Source organism: Ursus maritimus, unplaced genomic scaffold (genome assembly GCF_017311325.1).
Source record: "Ursus maritimus isolate PB19 unplaced genomic scaffold, ASM1731132v1 scaffold_30, whole genome shotgun sequence".
NCBI lineage: Eukaryota > Metazoa > Chordata > Mammalia > Carnivora > Ursidae > Ursus > Ursus maritimus.
The window spans coordinates 2321809-2347305 of NW_024425564.1; the positions used below are offsets into that span (position 1 = coordinate 2321809).

General features: G+C 51.7%; 1 protein-coding gene across 4 annotated transcripts; it reads left to right on the forward strand.

Moving 5' to 3' along the window:
- Window positions 1–804: 804 nt before the first annotated feature.
- Window positions 805–23807, forward strand: ETV7 (ETS variant transcription factor 7). Of its 4 annotated transcripts, XR_569289.2 has the most exons (10): window positions 805–1396; window positions 3113–3242; window positions 14548–14712; window positions 15093–15218; window positions 17078–17293; window positions 18700–18842; window positions 21196–21296; window positions 21401–21514; window positions 22444–22697; window positions 22783–23807. XR_569289.2 is itself a non-coding variant. In XM_008693389.2 (9 exons), the coding sequence occupies exons 1-9, from the start codon at window positions 1391–1393 to the stop codon at window positions 22454–22456; spliced, it is 1014 nt and encodes a 337-aa protein (XP_008691611.1). In that variant the 5' UTR covers window positions 805–1390; the 3' UTR covers window positions 22457–23807. The 4 variants fall into 4 exon arrangements, 2 of the variants coding, with proteins under 2 accessions (XP_008691611.1, XP_008691612.1); XR_569290.2 differs by having other exon boundaries at window positions 21401–21898; window positions 22444–23807; XM_008693389.2 differs by having other exon boundaries at window positions 22444–23807.
- The last annotated feature ends 1690 nt before the right edge of the window (window positions 23808–25497 follow it).

The window sequence follows — 25497 nt, forward strand, 5'->3', positions numbered from 1 at the left end:
TGCCTTTTGGAGAGCTTGCCATCAGCACGGAGAGCTCCGTCAGACATGCATGCTGTTCTGTTAAATGGCTCTATCATAATTTATTTCATCAGCCCCCTTTTAATGGATGCCTGGATCATTTCTAATCAGTCATTATCATAAGCCATGCTGAAATCAAGAACACGTACATTCTGGGTACGTGCAGGTCGATTTATTGAATACATTCCCAGTAGTGGGATTGCTGGCTGAAGGGTATGTGCATTTGTAACTTTGCCAGATCTCGCCTCACTGGCTTCCATGGGGTTGCCCAGTGTTCTCTGTTCCCTTCAGCCTCTCCAGCAGATTATGTTGGTCAACTTTGAATTTTTGCCAAATTAGCAGGTAAAAAAAATGACATCTCAAAAGCTTTTATTTGCATGTCTTTTATAATGAGTGAGTCTGGGCATCTTCTTCTATGTTCCCGGGCCCTTCAACATTTTGTTTTCTGTGGACTGCCTGCTCATACTCTTCGCTCATTTTTCTATTGGGTTTCTGGCCTTGTTCTTACTAGTTTCGTGCTAAGACTTCTTTATAACAGCATGTATACCTTCGGAGTTTCCGCAGAAGGTTCAGGTTTCCCTCCTTTTCTTCCCGCGGGTGTGTTGTTGGTTTGCCGGGAGGAGCCAGGGGCCTGGGAAAAGGTGCTGCTAGCCAGGGTCCACAGGGTACTAGGGTCTAAGTCGGGAGGAGTAGCACAGCTGCTCTGATGGTGGGGCTCAGACGGGATGGTGGGGCGTCCATGGGGCCCAACGGCAGGCCGGGTTGAGGTCAGAGCCAGGAAGGTCACTCATTTCTAAGAGAAGAGGCCCCTTGTCCAGGCGAACAGCCTGGGAGGCCCCCTCCCATCCAAACGCGGAGACACAGAGGGGTGGTACGAAGTTGGTCTGTTGCTGTCCTGAGCCCAAGGGCCAGGGGTTCCCTCTGCTCCCCAGATCCTGCAGAATCTCCCCTCCGTGCCCCTGGGAATCAGGGCCAGGCTGCCCCAGAGCGGCCGTCCACTAGCGGGAGGCTGCGAGCAGGACCGATGCCTCCTGGCTTGGCGAGCGGAGCGCTCCGCCGCCGCGCTGCCGCGGGGGCCGGCGCCTGCCCCCCGCAGAGCCCGCCGGGGCGGGAGTGGAAGCCGGATCCCGCTCTTTCGTTTTCGTTTCCCGGAAGGATAGCGATTACCGGAGCGCCCTGTGAGCCTGCTGGCCGGGGAGAACCCGAGGGCACACTCCCCGGCGCTTCTCGAAAGAGATTTCCTCCTACGCGACCTTCCAGTTCTGGGGGCCCAGTTAAGGGGTGAGGGACGGAGGGCCTGAGAGCGCCCAGCAGCCGCGGCCAGTGGAGCGCTCACGACCGACGGCCGGTGGCTGTCTCACCTCCACCTGTGATGCAGGTAAGAGCCTGGCGGAGGAGCCCCGCCGCGCGCACGCGGAGCCTCCGGACCCCCAGCCTTTCTCCACCACCTCAGTTTCCTCACCCATGTCATCAGAACTTTGTCCTGGCTGGAATCTCACTTTCCAACGCATTCCCAAAGTTCACCATCCATCCCTCACTCCCCCTTCCTCCTCACCTCCAGCCTCACTCTCTCTCTTCGCAACCCTTCTGTGTTATATACTGCTCCTCCTTACCTCCTCCTCACCCCTGCCATCAACCAGTTGTGACGTCCCTGGAAGTTCCTGCGCAAACCAGACCCGAACCGCTGGCAAATGCCACCGCAGAGGAGCCCCCACTCCTTAGCAGTCCTTCTCCATTTGCCATATTTCCCCAGCAGCCTCAGAACCGCCCCAGAGCAGGGCCCCCTTCCCACCTCCAAAGCCTTTCCCCACCTCCTCTCTCCATGAAGAAGATTCAGATCCAAAGCGTATTTTATCAGACACCGCCCCCCCTCTGCCACTGGCTTTCAAGCTGAAGCCGGGAGCCCTAACTCTCAGTGGCTCCTGGGCTGGCATTTCCCAGGCAGTTAAAGCCCAGGAACTGGCAGATCCTCATGCTTGGAAGAGGGTAGAAGAGTCCACAAGGGGCTTCCTGCAAGTGTGAGACCGTAACCCTTCTCCAGCTGGGCATGCCCTGCTCCCAGGAGGCAGCCTCTGAAACTGGGTTACCTGGGAAATAGCACCAACGTGGGGTGGGGTGGTGGGGGCCAGCCAGAAACGCAGAACTACCCCAAAAGGTGTTAAATCCTCCTCTGCTTTGCAAGTCCAATCCCACAGTCTTTCACTGCAGGCTGCCTTCCTCTGCCATCAGGAGATGAATGTAATGCTCTTGAAGATCCTAGTTTGAGAAAATTATATGTTGGGACTGGTTTCACTTTTATTTTTCACGGGCTGGCACCTGTGGCTGGGCATAAGCCCCAAGGTTATACCTCTTTCTACAAAATCCTGTCACTTTTTTCATCCCTCCATCCAGCCCCTCTAGGGCTAAGCTGAGTGTAAAATTGTAAAGATACAGGCTTCCCTTGGTGGGACCTTGGGATTCAGAAATGTATCCTTCCTTTTTCTCCCTTGAAAACAGTATTTACTGGTTTGTTTATTTATTTCTGACTTAAGGTCTTTTTACCCTGGCCCCTCAGGTTCCCTGTGTCCTCTCACCAAGATCCCAGTGAGTATTCCTAGGCTCTCAGATTTCCAGCTAACAAGTCAAATCTTGGCGGGGGGGCCTTCTGGTGGGATTAGGCGCATGCATGAAAAACTCGAATCAGAAAGATGAAATTTATCAAGTGTCCACTCTGTACAAAATGTTGAAGTTACCGAGCTGAAGACATACATGGCTCCTACCTTTCAAAAAAATTTTTTTAAAAGAAATTTCTTATTTCTTTGAGAGAGAGACTATGAGCAGTGGGGAAAAGCAGAGGGAGACGGAGAAGCAGAGTCTTTGCTGAGCGGGGAGCCCTACTTGGGGCTCGATCTCAGGACCCCGAGATCATGACCTGAGCCAAAGGCAGACACCCAACCGACTGAGCCACCCAGGTGCCCCACATGGTCCTACCTTTAAGGTAGATTCAGAGAAGAATGCTCTTTCCCTTTGAGAAAAATTCTTAATACATATAAGGATAATTGAGCCTTTACCAAGAGGGCTTGTTTTTGACTGCCCCGCTTTTTCCTCTTTCTAGGAGGGAGCATTGGCCAGCTCTTCTGTGAGGTCCGAGGCAGCCACACCACCCCCAGGCACCCAGGCCAGATGTGAAGCTAGAATGAACTTGCTGGATGAAGGGGGAATCTGCAAGCTACCAGGAAGACTCCGTGAGTAGAGAGAAGGGAAAAGGCTGATGTTTTCATTTTATTTTATTTTTTAAAGAGATTTATTTATTTATTTGAGAAAGAGAGAAAGCAGAGGAAGGAAGGGGCAGAGGGATAGGGAGAGAGAGAATCTTAAGCAGACTCCCCACTGAGTGCGGAACCCTATGACTTGGGGCTTGATCTCATGACCCTGAGATCATGACTTGAGCCGAAATCAAGAGTCCGACACTTAACTCACTAAGCCACCCAGGCGGCCCAGGCTGATGTTTTTAAAGGACATCTATGTGGCACATAAACCTCTTACCTGAGGAACAGCCTTCCCTCCATCTGCTATTTCTTTGCTGGGTTTTCTTTAATTTTTCCTTGGTGAGGAAATCAGAAGAGGGAAATGTGAATTCTCACTGTGGAGAGTGCAGCTGCCCTGGCCAAGGGTGAGGGCAGGGCGGGCAGTCTCCTCATTAGTAAGAGAGGGTTGGGATCAAACGAGCTATGGGGTCCCTTCCAGTCTAAAGACAACAAGTTAGGGATACTGCCAATGAGGAAGTCAGATGGGGTCAACAGGGAACAATTGTAGGTATGTAGAACTCTCTTTTAAATAATTATGTTTAATTGTTATTGTTACAAACGTAGCATGTGCTTATCAAAAAGTGGAAAATGGCAGGGAAGCTTAAGAATATGTGGAACGATCAAATCCACCCAAAGAGAGCCACCGGAAACAGACTGGCCGTATCTTTTTATTTCATTTTCCTAAGTAACGCTCTTGCCCGAGGAAACTTATAACCAGAGAACAGGCTATAGATTCGTGTATTTATGCCTATGTTTCAGTTGCCAGAGCCGAGCGGTGGAAAAGCTAAGTGACATGCCCAAGAACGTGTGGGCTTTCCGTGCTAAGGCCAAACCTTGGTCCTGCTGATAATCTTCTAAGAGAGTTTTCAACGTACTTCCTAAGCCATGGGAATCACAGGACCCGTAGCAAGCTGCCAGTGGGAGGTCTTAATCTGGGTAGGGGTTTTGGGGGCCCGCTGTGGACAGGTACGTGTGACCTGGGTTGGGAAGCATCCAGGCCACTTCTTGCTCGGCTCACCCAGTGGCTGGAATCCTGCTTAATGGATTTCACACCCTTCTGATTTCCTGGCCACGACCTGCTTTTTGAGCCACCGACAGGATGGAGCAGAATGTTGGGTATGACTTCATAGGCCTTGGGAAGACTGGTTGCCCCTAAATGCCTCTGCCTCTTATGTCCATAGCCTGGCGTTCTTTTAATGAGGAACAGAGCCTGTGGGGAGCTGGGGACTCATGGATACGAGAGAACCACAGAGCGTGTAGGATGGCCTCATGCCTCAGAGTTGTGGGGGAGGGAAGTAGCAGTGTGATTTGGGGAGAGGAGCAAGGAGCTCTGTTGCTTCATTTTGTCCAAATGCCAGCCCTGACTGGTAGCTTGGGGCTCAGGGCTGTTCCAAGGAGATATTTGGCAACGGTTACGTAGAGGGTAGGATTTGGGGTCTGTGCCTAACTCAAGCCGTGGTGATGAGGAAAAATGGGACTTTGGGGATGGACCTGAAGACCCTAGTGTTGCTGCTGACAAGGATCGTTGATGTCATCTTATGGCAGCTGAGGACACCGATTCTCAGAGAGGGATGGGCTCTATGCAGGTCCCACAAGGCCCTCTAGACTATACCCTACGGCCTCCCCTATATTCAAAGACCACTCCCATAATGGGCACACCAAGTCCTAGAACGTCAACACTGGTGGAGGCCCTAGATGTTGCCTCGGGTAACTCACTCGTATTCCGAATAAGGAAACTGAGGCCCAGAAGGTTGTGTTCTGCCCAAGGTCAAGTAACCTTCAGTCACCTCCCTGCCTCTGGGTGCCTAGCTCAAGGTTACCGGGTAATAGGGTACAGGAGGAGGAGTGGGAATTTAGAAAATGTAGTCATCACCTTGGTAAATACAGTTACACAAGCCTTTAATGTTTCGAAGCCCCCTTTAGTGGGGCCCCTCTGAGATGGTCACCGGGTCCTCCTGCACATTTCTAGTGACAAGAACTTGCTCTCCTCTTCACCCAGCCCATTCCCTGGTTACTCAACTCAGGGTGCAGGGTCATGTGCTCTTTTAGAGCTCCTGAGGTACTAATCCTATTGCCTTTGGTTAGATTTCTCCAGAAACACACCCTGAAATACCTCCCTACAGAAAGCAGGAAACCTAATTTAAATTTGAATTATAGGGGCATGTGTGTGTGGCTCAGTGGGTTGTGCCTGACTCTTGGTTTCATCTCAGGTCATGATCTCAGGGCTGTGGGATCCGGCCCCATATTAGGCTCTATGCTCAGTGCAGAGTCCACTCGGGACTCTCTCTCCCTCTCCCTCTGCCCCTCCCCCTACTTGCACGCAGACTCTAAACAAACAAACAAACAAACAAATAAATAAAATCTTAAAAGCAAAAAGAAATTTAAATTGTGGCACTGTGGGCAACTGGAGTCCACTCCTGGTGGGGCCTCTAGGGGGACAGTGAGAGCACACCCTGAGTCCTCCCTGTGCAGGGGTAAGGAAGCAGGGCCTTCATCCACCCACTTCCCATCCATGGTGGGCTGAGGCTGCTTCCATTGACTCCATTTGCAAATTGAAAAGACCCCTCCTTTGGGGAGAAGCTGAGCCAAACCCAACCAGGGCTTGGTTCGCCTTCATCCCCACTTTCCCACTCCTCTCCAGCTTTCCAAGTTGCCCTTTGCATTGGCTAAGTCAGGTGCAGAGACAGGTGCTGACATTTGGCATTTGGCGGCCTTCAGAGAGTAGAGGTGAGAGCCAAGGGCCACGGGCAGGCCCCCAGCAGCGTCTTCTGTACTTCTCATCTTAGATTTCATGAGTCATATTTACTTCTGAAAATATTGAGGCAACCCAGTTCTGGCCTTTAGTAAATATCTAACAGTCTTAGGAGATAAGGTACACTAAATGACTCATTTTCCTGTCAACAACATCCCAAATAAGCAAACTGCTGACACCTAATGAGGGGTTGACCTTTCAGACGCCTGGGGTGATGTCATCCCTGTTTCTTGAAATTGGGTTTCCATTGCTAGGCATCTCTCTGACATTTATCCTCAGTTGCCCACCCCATTCCCTCCTCCACTTCTGGCTTCTGTTCTAATCATCAGGGTGATTTGCCTCGGCAGAAAGGTGAACAAACAAAACAAATCTTGCTGAGCTTTGTGAGTCGGTGACAAGCGGAGCGCACCAACAATTTCCCTGTAGAGCTTACGTTGCCGTGTTTGTTTGCCTGACAAACAAAGATGTGCAGTGGAGCAGTTCAAAGTCCACTCTGAGGATGATTGTCCTGTCTAGCGGCAGGACGTGGGCTGCGACGGAGGGGCTGGGTCCACGAGGCTCCAGCGCAGTGCCCTGCACTCACAAAAGGAGATTCACGATGATGCTTCCTTCTCTGGAAGTGGAGAGCGAAAGAGGATTCACGTCTCCCCTCCCCCCAGCCTGCATCTGTCGGGGTTTCCCCAAGGCCAGGGTGGATCAGGAGTTGTGAACCTGGGCGTCTGGTTCCACTTGCAGGAGCCGGGCTGAGGTCTGGGGGGAGGGAGTCTGGGAGGAGATGATGCAACCTCCAGGGACAGCTCAGGGAATTTTGAGAAGAAGCAGTTTAGAGATGGTCCCCAGCACAGTCACATTTGATGACAGAGACACTGAGACTCCACATGGGAAAGTTATCTGTGCAGCTAATGGCCAGATGGGGCCTCACACCCTGGACTTAGTTCTTGGTCCTGACTCTGCATTTTCCTGGAGTGTGTTCCCTGGCAAAAAAAAGCTCTGTGAACTTGCCACTGTTGGATGCAGAGGAACTGGGTTCTCTGCATTTTGAAATTGACTTTCAAAGCTCCTAGGTGTGAATAAGCCATGGAAAGAGACCATAAAGCACCACCTGCGATTTTCAGATGTCGTGGGCAGAAGGATGACACCTCTCTGCAGCTCCCTGGCCGTGTAAAACAAGGGAAAAGGCCCTGGGGGCTGCTCAAGTTCACATCCTTCACCTAAAGAGAGTCCCTGGGCACTTTACTTTCATGTATACAATTCTAACAGTGTGGCTTCCAGCGCTTCTAGACTAGGGTGACTCACCTGGGGGCCTTGTTGATTCTGATTTGGTGGCTTTAGGGTGGGGCACAGCCTCCAGCAGACTCCTGGGTGACCCTGCTGCTGCTAGAAATAACATTTGAGGGCCCCATTTTATACAGCTGTGTCCTAACTGTGCTTTTCAGTGTTTGGTCAGGACTCACCAAGGACCCGATTCAGTGGGTCAAAATAAGTATTTTTAAAAAATGAAATAGAACATTTCATGAATACTTTGTTTGGGCTCTTTATATGTACGTGTGTGTGGGTCATGATATAAAATGCTTTTTTTTCTTTCTTTTTTTTTTTTTAACTGTGGGTTGAGGTCAGAATGGTCTGAGAAGCTCTGCCCTAGATCAAAGCATCTGAGAAGCAGTAAGTTAGATGGATGCAGGGGCCAAGAGAGAGGTGAGGCTGGAGACTAGAAGTGAATGTTCTGGAAGCTTTGAATACTGACAGTGATGTCACCTGTCAATGAAAGGGAATATGGCAAACAACAAACAGATGGGAGATTCCAAAACCCAGTGATTTGGGAACAAAGAACCTCTTCCTTCCTGAAGTCAGGGATAGACTGTGTGTATCTTTGCGCAGATTGAAGAGACCTCTCCTTTTGGGAGAAGCCAAGCCCAGCTTTGGGCTTGGCTTCATCTATACCCTCCCATTCCTTTCCTCTAATGGTGCCTTTGTGCAGGACACAACACAACTGTTTGCGCTGGCCCTGCTCCAATGTCTGGTGACCGTAAAGCTGAGTGTGATTACCAAGAAAGGCAATATCAGCCAAGAAAATCAGGGCAAACAATGGGGTGATGGATTTGAGGACACTGGACAGACAGTGACCCTCAAAAGCCTAGGACAAACTACAGTAATCATGCAGAGAAACAAGCTGCTCCCTCTATTTTCAGGCAGGCTCTATCAGTGAGGTTGCTGATAATCATAATAATCATTTGTTGAGTTTTTACTCTCGACCAGGCTTTGTGCTGGTCAAGTATTGTGTATACTGTGATTAAACACACTTAAATAGGCCTGGGAAGTAGATTCTTCTATTACCCCCGCCTTACAGATGTGAACACTGGTCTTACCGTGGGGAGAATGATCTTGTCTGTAGTCATCCACTGGCAAAACGGTGGGGCTGGGATTCAAACTCAGGTACCTCAGACCCCGCAGCTGTCACTCCCTCTGAGCAACAGCCTTCAGTGTGGGATGATGACAGCTCCCATTTTTAGCGGACTGGCCAAGCACTTGACAGTTTCCTGCATTCTTCCTGAGAACTCTGACAGGAAGGTAGACACCAGCTGTTAGTTCTGATTTGGCTGCTCACGATTGGTCCAGCCCTGTTGCTCGGGAGGTCACTCTATCTAGCAAGCTGCAGGGGTGTGGTGAGGAGTGGCTGGGAAATAGCTTTGCTCAGGTGGGGAGGAGCAGTTGGAGGGGGTCTTGAACTCAGGACAGAGGGGTTTTGACTTGCTGGGTTTGATAGTTGGGAGCCATGTCAGTTTCTTGAGCAAGAGAGTGAAAAGGATGCAGTGGGAAGAGAGACCTGGCTGGGGTGGGACTGGGAGCCGGTCAGGATGCCTAGAAGTCTTTCAGTTCACTCATGAAGGCATTTATATTTATTGAGCATCTACTATGTGCCGGGCATTGCTGTAGATGCTAGAGAGACAGCAGTGACTGAGACTAGTAAAGTCTGTGGTCATGGAGCTGACATTCTAGCAGAGGACGCAGCGACGGCATAGGGAAGCAGGACACCCAGTGATAAACCCAGTGGAGAGTAATGTGGCCCGGGATGGGGAGGGGAGACATCAAGTCCTGCCCTGCTCTGGGGTGAGTGAAAGGCACTGTTGACTCTTCAGGGAGATACGTGAACTCCTCAGTGGTGTCTTTGACCCACAGTCCCTCCAGCTTCCCCAGCTGGGGGCTCTGTCCAGATCTGTCCCAGAAGCCGGGAACCAGCCAAGGTGGAAATCCCCAGTGAGCATGTGGTTGGGGCAGGGAGAGTAAGGTGATATCAGGATCTTGAGACACAAAGATGGTTGGTGTGAGGAACTGAAAATACGGTGGATCACAGCCAAGAGAGGGAGGAGCACAGGCTAGTCTGCAGGTAAAGCCCTCCTGAGGGGTGGTCAGACTAGTAAGGGGAGACTCAGTTAGGTTCATCCCAGTAACGGGGTCAGGAAGATGTCTGGGGGTGGGTAGTGGATACCTTAGATAACACTTGACAGCAGTTGCTGAGCTCTTACGTGTGCTGGGCACTGTGCCAAGCATTTTACTCGCGTCACCTCAGCTAACGTCAAGAGCTCCACTTGTCTTGGAAAGTGCATACCACATGCCAGACACTGACTGGTCTTTACATTGATTATCTTGTAGAATCCTCATGACAGCTCCATGTTGCTGGTGCTGTATTCTGTCACCACCCTCGATTTGCCGATGGGGACACTGAAACACAGTCATTTCTCCAGTTTCCAGCTGGCCTTGTATGTTTCTCCTTTTCTTTTAGGGATGACTTACATAGGGTCATGTGTACAGATCTTAAGTGTACAGTGTTTATGCGTGGATGCACCTGGGCACTGAGATCAGGAGCTAGACCATTTCCAGTGCCCTACGAAGTTCCCTTGTCCCTCTTCCTGGTCCATTCCCCTCCAAAGGGTGACTGCTGTTCTGATTTCTCCCCCTAGATTAGCATCTGTTCTTGATTGCATTTTTACATCTGGCTTTTTTCCTTTAATGGAGTATCAGCTTTAAGCCATGAGTCCTAAGTAGCAATGCCTTGTACTCTGTTTTACTGCCAGGAAGCATTCTATTGCATGGACACAACACAGCTTGATTGTCCGTTCTCAGACTGATGGATATTTGGAATGTTTCCAGTTCTTTTCTATTATGGACAGAGCCACTGTGGACATTGGCATACGTGTCTTCTGGTGGATGCATTCCCACCATGGCTCTTAGGTAGGCATGAGATGCTGGACTGCGCAGTATGTAGCCTGGGCTCCTAACCCCAGCACCATCCTGCCCTACAAACAGCACAGCAGCCCCGCCAGGCAGTGAAATGTTATCCCATTTCACAGAAGGGGAAATTGAGGCTAAGAGAGATTGAGCAGCTTGTAGGTGACTTGACCAGCAAGGGTTTGAGCTGGGGACCCAGACTCTGGGGTTGGCGATTTGGCCCAGAGCTAGGTGGCTGGTCCACTGCTTGGAACTTGGCCCTTCCCTGCGGACTCCAATCCTATTAGAAAGCCTTTTTTGACCCTAGTATTCTTTGAAGACACGAGGAATAGGAAAGTCGCTTTTTCTGTATTTATTGGACTAGAGGTGCTCGCAGCAAAGGGATGAAAGGTGAGGGTAGGAGTGAACAAGAGGTAATGAAAGAAAAACCAAATCTCACTCTGGGGCAATAACAGGCTTCATTTTCAGGTTCTACTGTGTGACCTCAGAGTCTGTCACAGACAGCTTGGGAAGTCCCCTGCCCGTGTCTCTGGACCTGGTAGCAGGACCACATCTGTGGTTAATACTGTCTCCCAAGTGCACAGTTTCCCCCTCTTCATGCAGTTTTAGTGTTTCCCTGGAGGCAGGACAGCTGGAGAGGGGGTGGAATCCATCCCCACCCTCTGGCCAAACACAGGACTCCTCTGACTCAGGAATCATAGTCTTGAATTCTCAGGCCGACTGCCTCAAATATCATGAAACAGGCAATCCCACAGAAATGCAATGGCCAGGGGCCCCCAGAGCCCCAGAAGCCCCGGCCGGCTGAGGAGCCTGCCCCTGACATTCTTGAATCTCGCTGTCAGGTGGTTTCGAGCTTTCACACTGCTCAGCTTTTGTGTCTCAGTCCCTTCTGTAACCTCTGGACTGATCTCCCACCAAGGCTCTCAATTCCTATTTCCACCAGCAAGGCATCCTTTCCCTGCACTCCTGCTGGTGTAGGTGTTATCACTAAAATGATACCTCATTCTTCTCCGATTGTGCCTGTCCCTGACTAGTGAGGCGCCATGACTTGACACATGTTTATTAGTGGCTTTGTTCTGCCGTAGAGGTTCTCAACTGGCGGCAATTTTGCTCCTCTCCTTTGGGGACACGTGGCAAATGTCTGCAGACATTTGGGGTTGTCACATCTCCTTGGTGTGTGTGTGTGTGTGTGTGTGTGTGTGTGTGTGTGTGTGTGTTTGCTGCTGACATCTAGTGGGTAGGGGCCAGGGATGCTGCTGAACATTCCACAGAGCTCAGCACAGCCCCCACAGCAAGGAACGATCAGGTGCAAAGTGTCAGTAGTGCCGCGGCTGAGAAATCCTGCTCCACTGTGAATTGCTGGTAAGATGTTTTGTCTTGAAAAAAAAAAAATTTAGAGAGGCTCTTCGCCTATGATGGACATTAGCTCTTTATCTGTCATCCGCGCTGCAAATATTTCCCTTTATTCTGCCCTCTTTTAGTTTCGTTTATAGTATCTTTCACCACACACACAAAATTCAGTGTGGTCAAGTGCATCTTCGACTTACGTAATGGCCTCTAGTTTCCTGTCATGGTCGAGGTTTGAGGTACCCCCCCCACCCTTGTCTAATGCACGTGGGTTTCCTAGTTCCTCTTTTTCTTAAGATTTTATTTTTAAGTCATCTCTATGCCCAACATGGGGCTCAAACTCACAACTCTGAGACAAAGAGTTGCATGCTCTTTCAAGTGAGACAGCCAGGCACCCCCCTATTTCCACTTCTTTTTTTTTTTTTAAGATTTTATTTATTTATTTGACAGAAAGAGAGAGACAGAGACAGAGAGAAAGAGAGCGTGTGAGCGAATACAAGCAGGGGGAGCAGCAAAGGGAGAGGGAGAAGCAGGCTCCCCCAGGAGCAGGGAGCCCAACAGGGGGCTCAATGCCAGGACCCTGGGATCATGACCTGAGCTGGAGGCAGATGCTTAACTGACTGAGCCACCTGGGCGCCCCCCACTTCTGTTGAGGTTTCTATTCTATTCATTAAGCCGTAATCCCATCTGGAATTGATTTTTGTGAATGGTGACAGGTGAAGGTCCAGATATATTTTTTTCCAGGTGGAGAGCTAGTTGTGGTTTTAGCATAGCTTAAATTTACTATCTTTTCCCACTGAATTAAAACCCCACTTCTGGGGTGCCTGGGTGGCTCAGTCATTAAGCATCTGCCTTCGGCTCAGGGCGTGATCCCGGCGTTATGGGATCGAGCCCCACATCAGGCTCCTCCGCTGGGAGCCTGCTTCTTCCTCTCCCACTCCCCCTGCTTGTGTTCCCTCTCTCGCCCTGGCTGTCTTTATCTCTGTCAAATGAATAAATAAAATCTTTAAAAAAAAAAAACAACCCACTTCTATCGTGTATTAAATTTATACACACACACACACACACACACACACACACTCACACTCTTCCAGGCTCCTTCTTCCCCCTGATACTTGTCAGTCTCAGCAATAGCGTCAGATCACGTGGCTTTGTGGTATGTACTACCATGAAGGCCAGTTGCCACCTCTGTTCTTTTCTTCCCCCTTAAATAATTTTTCGGTCAGTTTTGGAAATTTCTTCTTTATTATTCATTCTTAGGTCCCAAAATAAAGTTAAGGAGAGCCTCTCCTTCCTCCCAAGCTGAGATGTGTTGCCGGCTTTCTGCCTTTGCAGCTCAGGGCCCTTTCCCTCCGTGTTGTTGAGCAAGATTGTCATTAGATAGTCATTGGTTCCCTCCCTCCTGCCAGCCTCACTCTGTGCCATGTCTGCCGCAGTGGCACAATGCCTGGCACATGGCCAGTGCTCATTAGATATTGGCTGAATCGATGAACAAGTGGATGATGCACTTTTACTTTCTTCTTCTTCCTCTTCTTCTTCTTCTTCTTCTTCTTCTTCTTCTTCTTCTTCTTCTTCTTTTGTAAACATGACAACAAGTTTTACCTCTTGTGCTGATTTGGGACCAAGGCAGTCACAGGTTGATTTAGTCTTTGTCACTGCCAAGGTGTGGCCTTGACAGATACCTCCCCTGCCTCAGTTTTGCTACCTGTCACACCATCCCTGATGAGCCCTGAGCCCCTTCCACTGTCACTTGGCCAGGATCCTGACAGGGCTGAAATACTCTTGAGAGGAGACGCACCACACAAAGAAAAGCACCAGGCTGCTATCACGGTGGGTACAATGCTGGGAACCCCAATACTTTTAGGGGCCCACAAAAATGTTCTGATTTCTTTTAAAATCAAAAGAAAAAAACAAATTTTTAGGCAGAAGAAGACATTTTAAAATATAACAACACACTTGTCTTTCTACAAATGCAGTCATAAAATAAAGTTTTAAATATGTTTTAGGTGAGGAAGGGACCTATGAAGGCAAGAGCACCAAGGACCCACAACAGTCATAATGTAGTCCTGTTAAACACAACCCAGATGAGGGAAGTAAATAATTGGCATTAGGAGGATAATAGACCCAGGCAGAGTAGACATGTAAGGAGAAGGAATAAAAGAAAGCAATTCCTTGTCTGGGTATTGCTAGAGACAAGAACACACAAGCTGGAAATGGGTGCAGGAGACTTCTTTGTCCCCTGGGCTGTTCCTTGAGCAAACCCAGACCTGAGCTGGCACAAGAGAGCAGAAGAGTGTGGCAGCCAGATAGACCTGGACTCTGGGCCTGGTGGTACCTCGTGCTACCTGTGTGACCCCGGGCTAGTCACTTAGCCTCTGGGAGCCTCAGCTTCCTCACTGGGAAAACAGTAACAATAACATGCCTTCTTCACAGGACTGTTTAATCATACACGCCATCACTCAACACACGTCTATGGAGCACCTCCCGTGGTCCAAGCGCTGTCCTCGGTGCTGAACACATACGACACCGAACCATCGCATCCAGCCCAGTGCCTGGCACATAATAGTTCCTCAGTAAATATGTGTTGAATTAAGAACTGGAAAACAGGCTGGGGGGAGGGGTACCGAAAATTAAATAAGTGAACATATACATAATGCATAGATAATGATAAACATAAACATATAACTATATGAAGTGCAATGACAAGGAAAGTAAGGTGCCAAGAAGGAAAACAACAGGACATGGTGACAAAGGGGGAGACAGGACAGGAGAGCATCTACTCAGGGTAGCTTTCTGGGTGGGCTTCTTGGAGGAGGTGACATTCCAGAGAAGGCTTGAAGTGGAAGGATGAGTGATTGTTGAGGGGAGAACTCCTGCCCCTCATCCTGTGCTCTCTCCTTGTCCCCGTGGTTGCAGGCATCCAGCCGGCACTCTGGAGCAGGGAGGACGTGTTGCACTGGCTGCGCTGGGCTGAGCAGGAGTACTCTCTGCAGCGCACCGGGGAGCATGGGTTTGAGATGAACGGCAGAGCCCTCTGCATTCTCACCAAGGATGACTTCCGGCTTCGTGCACCTGGTTCAGGTCAGGGGAACTCACTGGACGCCCTCTAATACGTTCTGACGGAAACCCAGGTAGGCCCAGGGTGGGAGATGGAGGGAGATCGATGCATTGGTTGGAGGAGAATGCTCACCTCTCAGCATGGCAGACGTCCCCTTTTCCATAAATGTTTGCCTGGTGGTTCTTTGAAAAAGCAGGCCTGCAGCTAAGGAATCTGTTTGGCTGTTGTTTGCAGAGCCCCAGAGGCCTGTCCTGCTGTCACTTCCCCTCCTCTTCCCCGTGGCTCATCTCCCCTACCCATTTCCACTCTGCCGCCTCTCATCTCATCAGCGTGAAGCTTGTGACTAACCCCAGCCCTCACCCCAGAGACAGGTGACCGACCTGCTCCCTGCCTCCACCCCTAGGTGATGTCCTGTATGAGCTGCTCCAGTACATCAAGACCCAGCGGCAAGCCCTGGTGTGTGGACCCTTTTTTGGAGGGGCCTTCAGGCAGAAGATGCCCACTCAGCACTGCTCCTGCCTCCTGGAAGGTGAGGAGGCTCTTCTCAGAGCTCTGGGGCCCCCCTCCAAGTTGGCCTCATTGGGAGGGAGGGCAGGGCCTCCTCCAGGCAACCTAAGGGAAGAGGCAGCTGTGGGCTGAGCTCCCAGCTGCCCTTGCTCTGCCTCCTCAGGCCTCACCCTTGGCTCCTGTGACTCTCCCGGCAGCCCTCTACCTCCCATCCCCTCACTTCTCTGCTCTTCTCTCCAGCAAAGCATTTCTTCTCCTCCTGATCTCCCTGTAGAAACTGTTTTTGTCAGGGACTCTAGAAACCTGAACATGGGGATGTCCACATCCACTGTCAGTCCTTATTCATTGTCACCTCTCAACCCAGTAGGTCATCCCCCTTCCCCTCAAACTCTTCCCTTGGCTTCCAGAACACTCCATGGTTCTGGATCCATGGGCACTCGTTTTCAGTTTCCTGGCTTCTCTTTTTCTCCCCTACTTCTCAGTGTTGGGGTACCCCATGGCTCAGGGGGCCTCTTCTCTATCTGCACTCAGACCTAGGGTGTTAAATACCATCTAGTACTGATGATCCCTACATATGCCCAGACCTCTGTGAATTCTAGATTTTCACACCCCACATTGCCTGCCCTACACCTCCCTTGGGATGTCTAATGGGCATCTCAGTCCTAAAAGCTCCTAAAGCAAACACCTGAAACCTGCCCCACCTTCCTTCCCACAACCCTGCTCCCCTTTCAGGCTTCCTCATCTCAGCAAACTGCAACTTCATCCTCCCAATTGCTGTGGCCAAAATGTTGGATGTCACCTTTGATTGCTTTCTTTCTCTCCTGCTCAAATCTCAACAAGTCCTGTTGGCTCTACCCTCAAAATCTATCCAGAACCCATCCACTTCACACACCTCCATTGCTGCCCATGGCCCAGCTCCAATCACTCTAGAGAATCTCCTCATTGGTGTCCGTGTTTTCACTTTTGACCTCCTATGATCTATTCGCAATAGAGTAGCCAGAGAGATCCATAAGTCAGATCATGTCGCTTCTCTGCTCAAAATCTTCCAATGGCTCCCATTGCACTCAGAGTCAAAGCCAAAGTCCTTATAATGACCTCCTGTGCTCCTCTGTCCTCTCCCACCCCTCTCCCCCTTGCTCATGTTACTCTAGCCACACTGGCCTCCACATTCACTGAACAAGCCAGAGACACTCCCGCCTCAGGGCCTCTGCCCTCACTGCTCCCTCTGCCTGGCATTCCCTCCTCTAGATACCCACATAGCTCACTTGTCTACTTCCTTCTGATGTCTGTTAGATGTTAACACTTCAGTGAGACCTTCCCTTACCCTCACGTACCTCTGTCTTTCCCAGGATTCCCTGTCTGTCTTATAGTGCTTTATTCCATCCCCCCCTCATATTGTATACTGTTTCTATTTCCTTTTTTATTTTAATCATCTCCCCGCCCCCCCACTGCTACAATATGAGCTCCATGAGGACAGAGACCGTTTTTTGAGTTCAGTGATCTGTGCCCAAAATTTTTAGAACAATACCTGGCTCACAGAAGGTTCTCAATAAATATTTGTTGGGTGGATAGAGATAGGCCTGAGATAAAAGGCACCTGGATTCTGGACCTGGTTCTGTCGCCCCTTGGCTTTGCGAACAATTTTACAGAAGAGGGAATGGGTTTGAGAGATTGAGTTACTTGTCTGGGAGCTGGGGTTAACACCTGGGCTGTCTGACCCTCACCTGTGCCCTTTATGCCTCCCTGACCTTATAGCTGGGGACTGGGTGGAGGAAGAGTATTAGGAGTGCTGCCCCACGGGGCTCCCAGGCATGTCATGGAGGGGTCTGGGCTGGGGGAGGCTCTGGGCCCACAGAATCAGTGGCACTTATCTGCTTGCAGAGGGGACTGGGCCCCCTCAGTTGGCCCCCCGAAGGGATCTCCTGCAGCAACCATCACACCTGGGGCTTCCCAGCTCTTCGAGTCCCCTGGTCAAGTGGCCCCTCGGCAGGGAGGAGTCCCTCAACGTATCTCACTGTGCAGAGCTGGGTTGCAGGGCAGAGGGAGCCTGCTCCTTCCCCACCATGCTTCAGGCCCCCATCGATGGCAGAATTGCTGGTGAGTAGGGGCTGTGTGCCCCTGGCCCAGAGGGAGGTGTGCTGAGGCCAAGTCCCGGAGGGTGGTGGGTGGCAGGCAGGAGGGTTGTTTTGAGCTGGGGAATGAGAGAGTCTCTGCTGGGCTGTCAGGGGGGCATAGGGTGACTGTCCTGTGTGCTGGCCACAGTCTGGCCGCAGCAGACAGTACTGCCTAGGGTTGCCAAGTCCGCGTGTCTCCAGGACAGCAACAGTGAAACTGGTCATAGTCAGAGAGTGAGATTGGCAAGGTGTATTCCTCTCCTTTAAATTTTTGCTTATTTATTTTTAAATGGTTGGGTGCTTACTATGTGCCAGGCGTGATTCTGAGAACTTTATTTAATCCCACACCAGCTTTTGGAGGTTAGTATTAGCCCCATTTTATAGGAAGGAAAACGAGGCACGGAGAGGTTAAGTGACTCCGCCAAGATCAATCACACAGCAGTTAAGTGGCAGAGCTGGGGTGTGAACCCGGGCAGTCCGGCTCCAGAGCCTGAGCTCTAAAGAGGTGACAAGCTTCCACTCTACTTTCATCGCTAAAGGGTTGACTAACAGGCCACCAGACAGACTGACAGATGACTGCCTGCCTTTCCAAGGGGTGTTTTTTAGCTGTGCCAGGGCCTACATCTGTTCTAAGACACCGCAGAAGGGGCAGAAGCCTGGCTTCTGGGTTGGAAATGCCTGGGAATCACTGAAACACAAGTATCTGATCTTTTTCACAATAATGCTTAATATTCTTTGAGCACTTACTCTGTACCAGGCATGTGCCAAGGGCTTTGGGTCTATTATGTTACTTAATCCTCATATCACCACCTATAAGGAAACTGTGGCCTAGAAGAAGTTAGGTAATCTGCCTGAAATGACCCAGCCTGGTGGCCCAGGGAGGGGGACTAACGCTTTTGCTCCCAGGCCCCCTCTGCCACTCATCCTCCATGATGACACATTTGATTTTCTCAAGCCTCTCACCAGGGGGCTCGGCAGGATGGATTTAACAATCCCAATTTAACAGAGAACCCGGCAAAGGGCAGAGAGGGATCTGGAGGCACGTTTGGGCCACTGGCCACCATCCGGCACCTCCACCGCCTGCCCTTGCCACCGGCCCCACATTGGCTGGGTTAGACTCCTCAGTCTGTGTGTCACTTAGGAGCTGTGTGATGGGACCTGTCCATACCTCTCTGAGCTCATTTCATCCTCTCTTCCTGTGGATAAAGGTAACCACTTCCTAGAGTTAGGGTGAATAAATGAGACAATGAGCCTCCACACCTGGCTGTTCCTTGACCATCCTGCCGCATGCCTGGGCCCTGGCCTGGAGAGCCCCGGAGCACCTTCCTAATGCCTGTCCTCACGGCTCCAGGAAAGCGCCCCGTCTGCACCCCTTGTGCTCAATTGCAGACTGCCGCCTACTGTGGGATTATGTGTACCAGCTGCTCTCTGACACCAGGTACGAGCCCTACATCAGGTGGGAAGACAAGAACGCCAAGATCTTCAGAGTTGTGGATCCAAACGGGCTTGCCAGACTCTGGGGAAACCATAAGGTAAATGGTAGCCGGCAGGCGGGATGGCCTCCACCCATCCAGCAGAAGACAGAGCAGGGGTTCAGAGTGGACCCGTCAGCACTAGGGGACAGTCCTCAACTGACCAGGGGTGGGGGGTGGGGCTTTACCAGCAGCTCCAGAAGTGCTGGGATCATCGTGTTCTGGGAGATCCCGAGGGACAGGAGGTTACTTCTGGATGGAGACTGTCCCTGAAACTCAGGAGTCTTGTCTTCTACTCGCTCAAACCCACCTTTGCTTAGCGCTTGAGATTTTCAAAGCATTTTTACATGAATTGCACCGCATATGCTGTGAGGCAGTTAGGCTGCATGAGGAGACCGGTTTCCAAGGGTGAGGGGGTGAGCTGGGGGAGAAACCCAGGTCTCAGGCCCCATGGGAGCATCGCATGTCAGGGCTGGGAAGGCCTGGGCACCACTGAGGCCAGCATTCCCAATGTGAGGGATGCCCATACCTAAAAGGGCACCTGCCAGAGGATTTTAGGTGGTTTACTCCAAATTCTATTAATTATTTATTTTAGTAAGAATTAGGATTAGAAGTTTGACTACAGTGTCAATCTCTTGATGTCCAGTGGTGCTATAAAGCAAGTGTCCTTGTCTAGAAATAAATTCACTTAACTAACAAAGGAGTCTTAAGAAAAACTATCAGCAATCATGGTTATCTGTAATAGGTATGGCATGGCATTTGATCATGCCTTGATCACCAGGCACGGCTCTGACGGCTTTCCCTGTATTAACTCATTTAATCCTCAGGACACCTGGTGAAGTAGACACCAGAGGGGAAACAGAAGCCCACAGTGGTTTATCCCAGACTGAGCACGGATTTGAACACAGAATGTGTGGCTGGGGCTCCACTCTATTTTAAAGATAGATAGATAGATAGATAGATAGATAGATAGATAGATAGATAGATTTATTTATTTGCGGGGGGAGGGGCCGAGGGAGCGGAAGAGAAGCAAACTCCCCGCTAAGCAAGGAGCCCCACGCAGGGCTCGATCTCATAACGCTGAGATCACAACCCCGGCGGAAACCAAGAGTTGGGCACCCAACCGACTGCGCCGCGCAGGCGCTCCCTCCCCCATCCCGCGGTGCTCGGCTCCTGTTGCCTCTCAGCGGTGCTGGCGGCTGGAAGGATGCCCCTGACTCGAGGCTGGGTGTGTTTACCTGGTCCAATCCCCATATAGTACAGGGAGGGAAACTGAGGCCCAGAGAGCAGCAATTCCATTTAATGAGCATATGCTACCTGCCAAGCGCGGTGCTAAGTGCTCTCACGGATTAGCTAATTTAGTCCTCACCGCACACCTGCGAGATGGACGTTCTTATCCTCATTTGATAGCCGGGGAAACAGAGGCAGAGAGGCAAAGAAACCTACCCAAGGTCCAGCGGCTGCCAAATGGTGGAGCTGGGGCTCAAGTTGACACTAAAGCCCAGCCTCTTGCCCTTACTCGGGCGCTGCCCACCCCTCACAGAGAGAAAAAAATAAAACAACTTGGCTAAAGTCACACAGCTCACAGCGAGCTCCTCCTACCACTGTGTCCCCGACCATGCTGTCTCTCTGACTGCATTTCCAACTAAATATGTGTGTTTGTTACCATTTGTGACATTTGCTATTTAAAAGCAATGCGTGAAGGGTGCCTGGGTGGCTCAGTCGGTTAAGTGTCTACCCTCGGCTTGCGTCATGATCTCAGGGTCCTGGGATTGAACCCCGCATCGGGCTCCCTGCTCAGTGGGGGGTCTGCTTGTCCCCCTGCCCCTCCCTCCTACTCGTGCTCGCTCTCAAATAAGTAAATAAAATCTTTAACAAAATAAAAATAAATAAAAGTAACACGTGAGGTCCTTCTGCCCCGAGGTTCTCAGTCTGGCAGGTAGTGCTCATTACTTCTCCAACCTTTCCTGCCTTTCTCCTTCCAAACTCCAGAGAGCGCTCGTAAACCCTCACAGAACTCTGGGCTGAGGGGTTAAGAAACCATCCAGTTCCACCTGCTCCTTTCTTTCTTTTTCTTTTTCTTTTTTTTTTTTAAAGGAAAATGGGGGGCGGTGGAGGATGGGAGGCAAGGAGACAGAGACAGACCCTTTTTTTAAAGAGAGTAAGTGAGCAGAGGGAGGGGCAGAGGGAGAGGGGGAGAGAATCTCAAGCAGACTCCCCGCTGAGTGGAACCTGACATGTGGCTCGATCTCCCAGCCCTGACATCATGACCTGAGCTAAAATCAAGAGTTAATACGTAACTGACTGAGCCACCTAGGTGGCCCCAACCTGCTCCTTTTCAGGTGTGGAAACTGAGGCCTGGAAGGAGTGGGGTGGGGAGAGGAGGGTGATGTGGGACTGCTTTGCTTTCTAGAACCGGGTGAACATGACCTATGAGAAGATGTCTCGTGCCTTGCGCCACTACTATAAGCTGAACATCATTAAGAAAGAGCCCGGGCAGAAACTCCTGTTCAGGTGAGTAGCCTAAGGGGCCCAGGTGAAAAGGGGAAGCAGTGGGGGTGGATGGGCTGGAAGTGACTGGGGCGGGGGCTGATTTGCACCTGGGGCCTGAATTCCAGATTTCTGAAGACACCCAGGAAGATCAGTCAGGACGAGGACAGCCGCCTGGAGCAGCCAGAGAGCCAGGAGCAGGACAGGATGGATTTCAAGGAGAAAATGCTGGAAGTCTCTCCGTGAGGGGCAGGGGGATTCTGGGCACCAAGCACTGATGGGACAGAAACTGAGTCTCCCTTGAAGGCAGCTAGCTGCCTGGTGGTCTCTGCCTTCCTCACAGAGCAGCGGGGACCCCCAGTGGCTTTTGCATTCGTGGGATCATAACCATTGTCCCGGACCTCCAAGCTGCCTGGGCACCTGGGAGGCTCAGAACTGGGAGGCCTCACATTCTGGACATTGTTGGGGGGGGCGGGGATCGTTCTTGGGTAGGGCAGCCCTGGGGCTGAGTGGGGACAGGGAGTGAACCCTCTCTCTGCCCTACCCCTTCCTACCTCCCCAGCCTGGAAGCAGTAGCCGGGCGCTGAGAGAACATCCAGCCCAGCTCCTTCGATTTACAGAAGAAGGTAGCAGAGGCCCCTCCCTGAGCCTTAGCTGTTTCCTCATTTGTAAAAGGGACATGTCAGTCGTAGTAATAACAGTATAACAACGCTCACTGACACTGAAGGGCTCAGTACGCACCAGGCCTTGTGCTAAGGGTCCGTCCCATATTTTATCTCATTCCATTCACACGCCAACCCCCCGAGGTTTAAAGATGGGGAAACAGAAGCAGAGGCTTGCAGAGCTGGGATGTCTCCCCAGAATGCAGGGCTGTTCCTTGGCTGGTTGGTTGGTTTTGGTGACTCTGCGCGTACGGGGCATTTCTCAAGCCCAGGCCACGGCCCCGCGTCTCTGCCCTTGGCGTCGCTGCTGAATGGTTCACCTCACTCGGCCCAACCTTCCTTCCTGAGTTTTCAGTCCTTCGGGTGGCTCTGTGACTATGACCCAGTGGAGACTGCCACTGCCCCCTCCACCTGTGGCTTCCTGTGCTCCGGGACCCGGACCTGCCACGTGACCTTGGGCCGCTGTTGTCCCTCTCTGGAGCCTCAGGCTTCTCACCCGTAAATTGCAGATGCTGTTCCTGACCTGACCTGACAGGATTGCCAGAAATGTCCACAAGACAACATTGGCGACACGCTTAGGTGTGCCCGCTCTGTAGGAAGCACTTAGTCCGTCTTCGCCGTGAACACTCCACAAACCCAACCGCCCGAAAGCATGAAAACGCATCTGTGTTATCGGTTCAGCTTCTCTTCTCCCTTCCCTAACGCCCGGGGAGTGGCGGGGGCCTCGCGAGGAGGTCCGAGCCTCTGCCCTGTGGCCCTTCCAGTAAGGTTTGGGGGAGAAAGGGAAGAGGGTGTTTTCACTTCATTGAAAACAGAACTTCTTGGATTCACATCTGCTTTCTTGGCAGGAGGAAACCCCTGCCTCTCGCCCCCGGGCAGGTCAGGAAATCCCCGTCTGGCGGAGCCTGCCACGGCTCTGAGTCACTGGCAGAAGCTGATAAGGAGTCCTGGACTTTGGCTCTCAGCGCTGTGACCACTCCTGAGGAGGGCTTCTGTCCTGGCCGAGTCCCGCCCCAGGCCCTGGACAGTCCACACCAGGAGCTGCGGGCGGGTGGCCTTGGCATAGAGGCTCAGTACGAAAATCCTTGGTCCCTTTCCTCTTCCTTGAAACTGTTCCATCCTTGGTCCAGGATGAATCCGTGCTCCGTAGCTTTTCTCAGCATCTCTAACCCAGAACTCCACAACTGGACTGGGAAAGACTGTCAAAACCCACTCATCCAGCCTCTCCTTTTATTGATAAGGCAACTGAGGCCAGAGATGGGGAGGGACTGGCTCAAGGACAAACAGCCCAGCTCAGCCTGGCTGACTCCTCATGTTGCCTCCTAAGTCACTTCTTCCAGGTACGACGTTGGCATTTGCCTGGCATTCGTTAGTGGTTGTCAAGAGCTGTGTATGCCCGGGAATATGTCTTCACCCAGGGCGATGAATCTCACCGGCGCTGGGGCCACGGGGCCTGGCCTTGGGCAGTCTACCACCCCAGAGCCCGGATGGCTACCCTCCACACTCAGCCCCAGGGGATGTCCACCCTTTCCCCGTCTCCCCAGGCACATTATGCCCAGGTCTGGGATGTACAGGTGGGGGCCAGGAATAAAAGGATTCATCTAGCCTTCCCTCCCCTGGCATTAATGGAGCACTTGCTGTGTACCTGGCACTAGGGGAGGCTCTGGGTTTACATCCATTTTTGACACAGATTCCTAAAAAGTGGTGGGTCACTGAGAGCATGTCAAAATGGACTTCCTCACAGATCATTTTCTAAAGGCAGGAGATATAGTCTCATGAATTGAAGAAGTAGCCAGCCATGTCTGTCTCCTATTTTTTTTTTGCCAGATAATATTAAAGTCAACAGTAAATAAATAACTTATTTAAAAACTGAGTGTGTTAAGACGTTCATTAGTGAAATAAATGACACAAGTCACTGTCTCCATCCAGTCAAGCCACTTCCAGCATTCACCCGGGAGCACGGGCTCCACGATTCTCCGTCTCTGCTACGTGGATTCTTGCCAACAACAGGCTTTCTCGCTCGCAAGGAAGTTCCATTTCTCCCTGGCTTTCCCGAGATGTGATGGACATATAACACCATGTAAGTCTGAGGTGACAACATCTAACACTTCCTTCAATCCTGGTGGCCCTGCCACGTCTCGGGCTCTTATGGGAAGCCTGGGCTGACGCTGGTGCCGTTTCGTCTCTCTCGTGGAAGAGCCTAGTGGTGACCACCTTTCTTGGCTTCTTCTTCTGGTCCCTCCCCCGATGTCAATTCGCATTTTCTACTCGTGTTCAGTCGGATAGTTTTATAGAGCACAGAAAACAGACGGTAACAGAGCAAGCGCTTGATACCTCTCAACTCTCCAGCACCTGGCGGTCCAGGCGAAGGAGCTCCTGGCTCAGGGGTCTGTGGAACGGCCTGTCCCCTCCTCTGGGCTGGCTCGGCCACTCCGCAGGACTTCTGAACTAAGGTGCACTGGGGATGGCGCCAAGATTTGGGTGGGGAGTTTAAACGATGTGGTTCTGAAATCAGAATGTGCCTATGTAAAAAGGATTTTAATCATGAACTTGATTTTTTTAAATCCCTAAATCCTTGTAAGGGAATCCCTGATGTGGGGAGGTGTGGGGGTGGCGTCCCAAGGAGGGTGCGGCCCGGCCTTTGGGAAGTTCCCTCATCCGTCACTGTGGCAGTCCTCAGGGAGGGGTGCAAGGAGAGGCATGCCCACTGGAGACGGTGGGGAACAAGGTGGGGCTGGGGAATTCTGCTTGGGCGCTACCAGAGAGCGCGCCCCCAGGAAGGATCATAGAGGCCTCTGCTCTGTTGTCCCCTGTTTTGGAGGCCCTGGAGGTGCGGCGGGGCTCTGCGCTTCCCGATCACGGTGAGTGGAGGTCAGGGGCTGACTGCAGAGGCCCGTCCCTGGGGGAGGGCGAAGGGGCCCCTGAGTGACGTGCTTGGGTCAGCCTTGCTCGCAAGGCGGGAAAACAGAGCAGGCCTGGGGCTGACACCCTTGTGAGGGCGAGGAGAGAGCCTTTGGGAACAGGGAGGGGCCGTCCTGTGTCTGACCCGTGAGGACCTAGAGGGGGAAACTGCCAACGGTACCAACCGCACAGACCCCACTTCCTAGAGCGGCTGATGCTGGGAGGAAAACGCATTATTTCGAGCCAGTCCACACAGGGGCCTTCAAGGGTTCACTCCGCACACTACCAGACCTCGCCACGTGCCGGGGTTTCCTGCCCCACTTCCCAGGGGCCGGGCCGGCCTCTAATGCCCAGGACTAGGCCTGGGACGAACCGTCCATGAAAACCGTGCCCTTTCCTCAGAACTGAAGTGAAACCGAAAGGAGAAGTGGTGGCAGGAGCCGCGGGCCTGGGACAGGGCTCCGCGCACAGAGCGGGAGCACGTTTCCCTCGGGGGCAACTGAGGCCGGGCCTCATCCCCAGAGCAGAAGGAAGGCTGGGCTGGGAGCCGGAGCCCCTTTCAGTGTTTTAGCGGGGCGGCCATGTGGTCCTGTTGGGCCGCGACGCCCCGTTGTGACTTCTACGGGCGCTTGTAAAGGCTTTGATGATAACAAATGATGCAA

Bases quoted from the DNA above. Each gene is read 5' to 3' on its own strand.
- ETV7 (XM_008693389.2), top strand. The intron at 14,713-15,092 runs GTCAGGGGAACT...CTCCACCCCTAG, and splicing joins GCTTCGTGCACCTGGTTCAG to GTGATGTCCTGTATGAGCTG. The intron at 17,294-18,699 runs GTGAGTAGGGGC...GCTCAATTGCAG, and splicing joins CATCGATGGCAGAATTGCTG to ACTGCCGCCTACTGTGGGAT.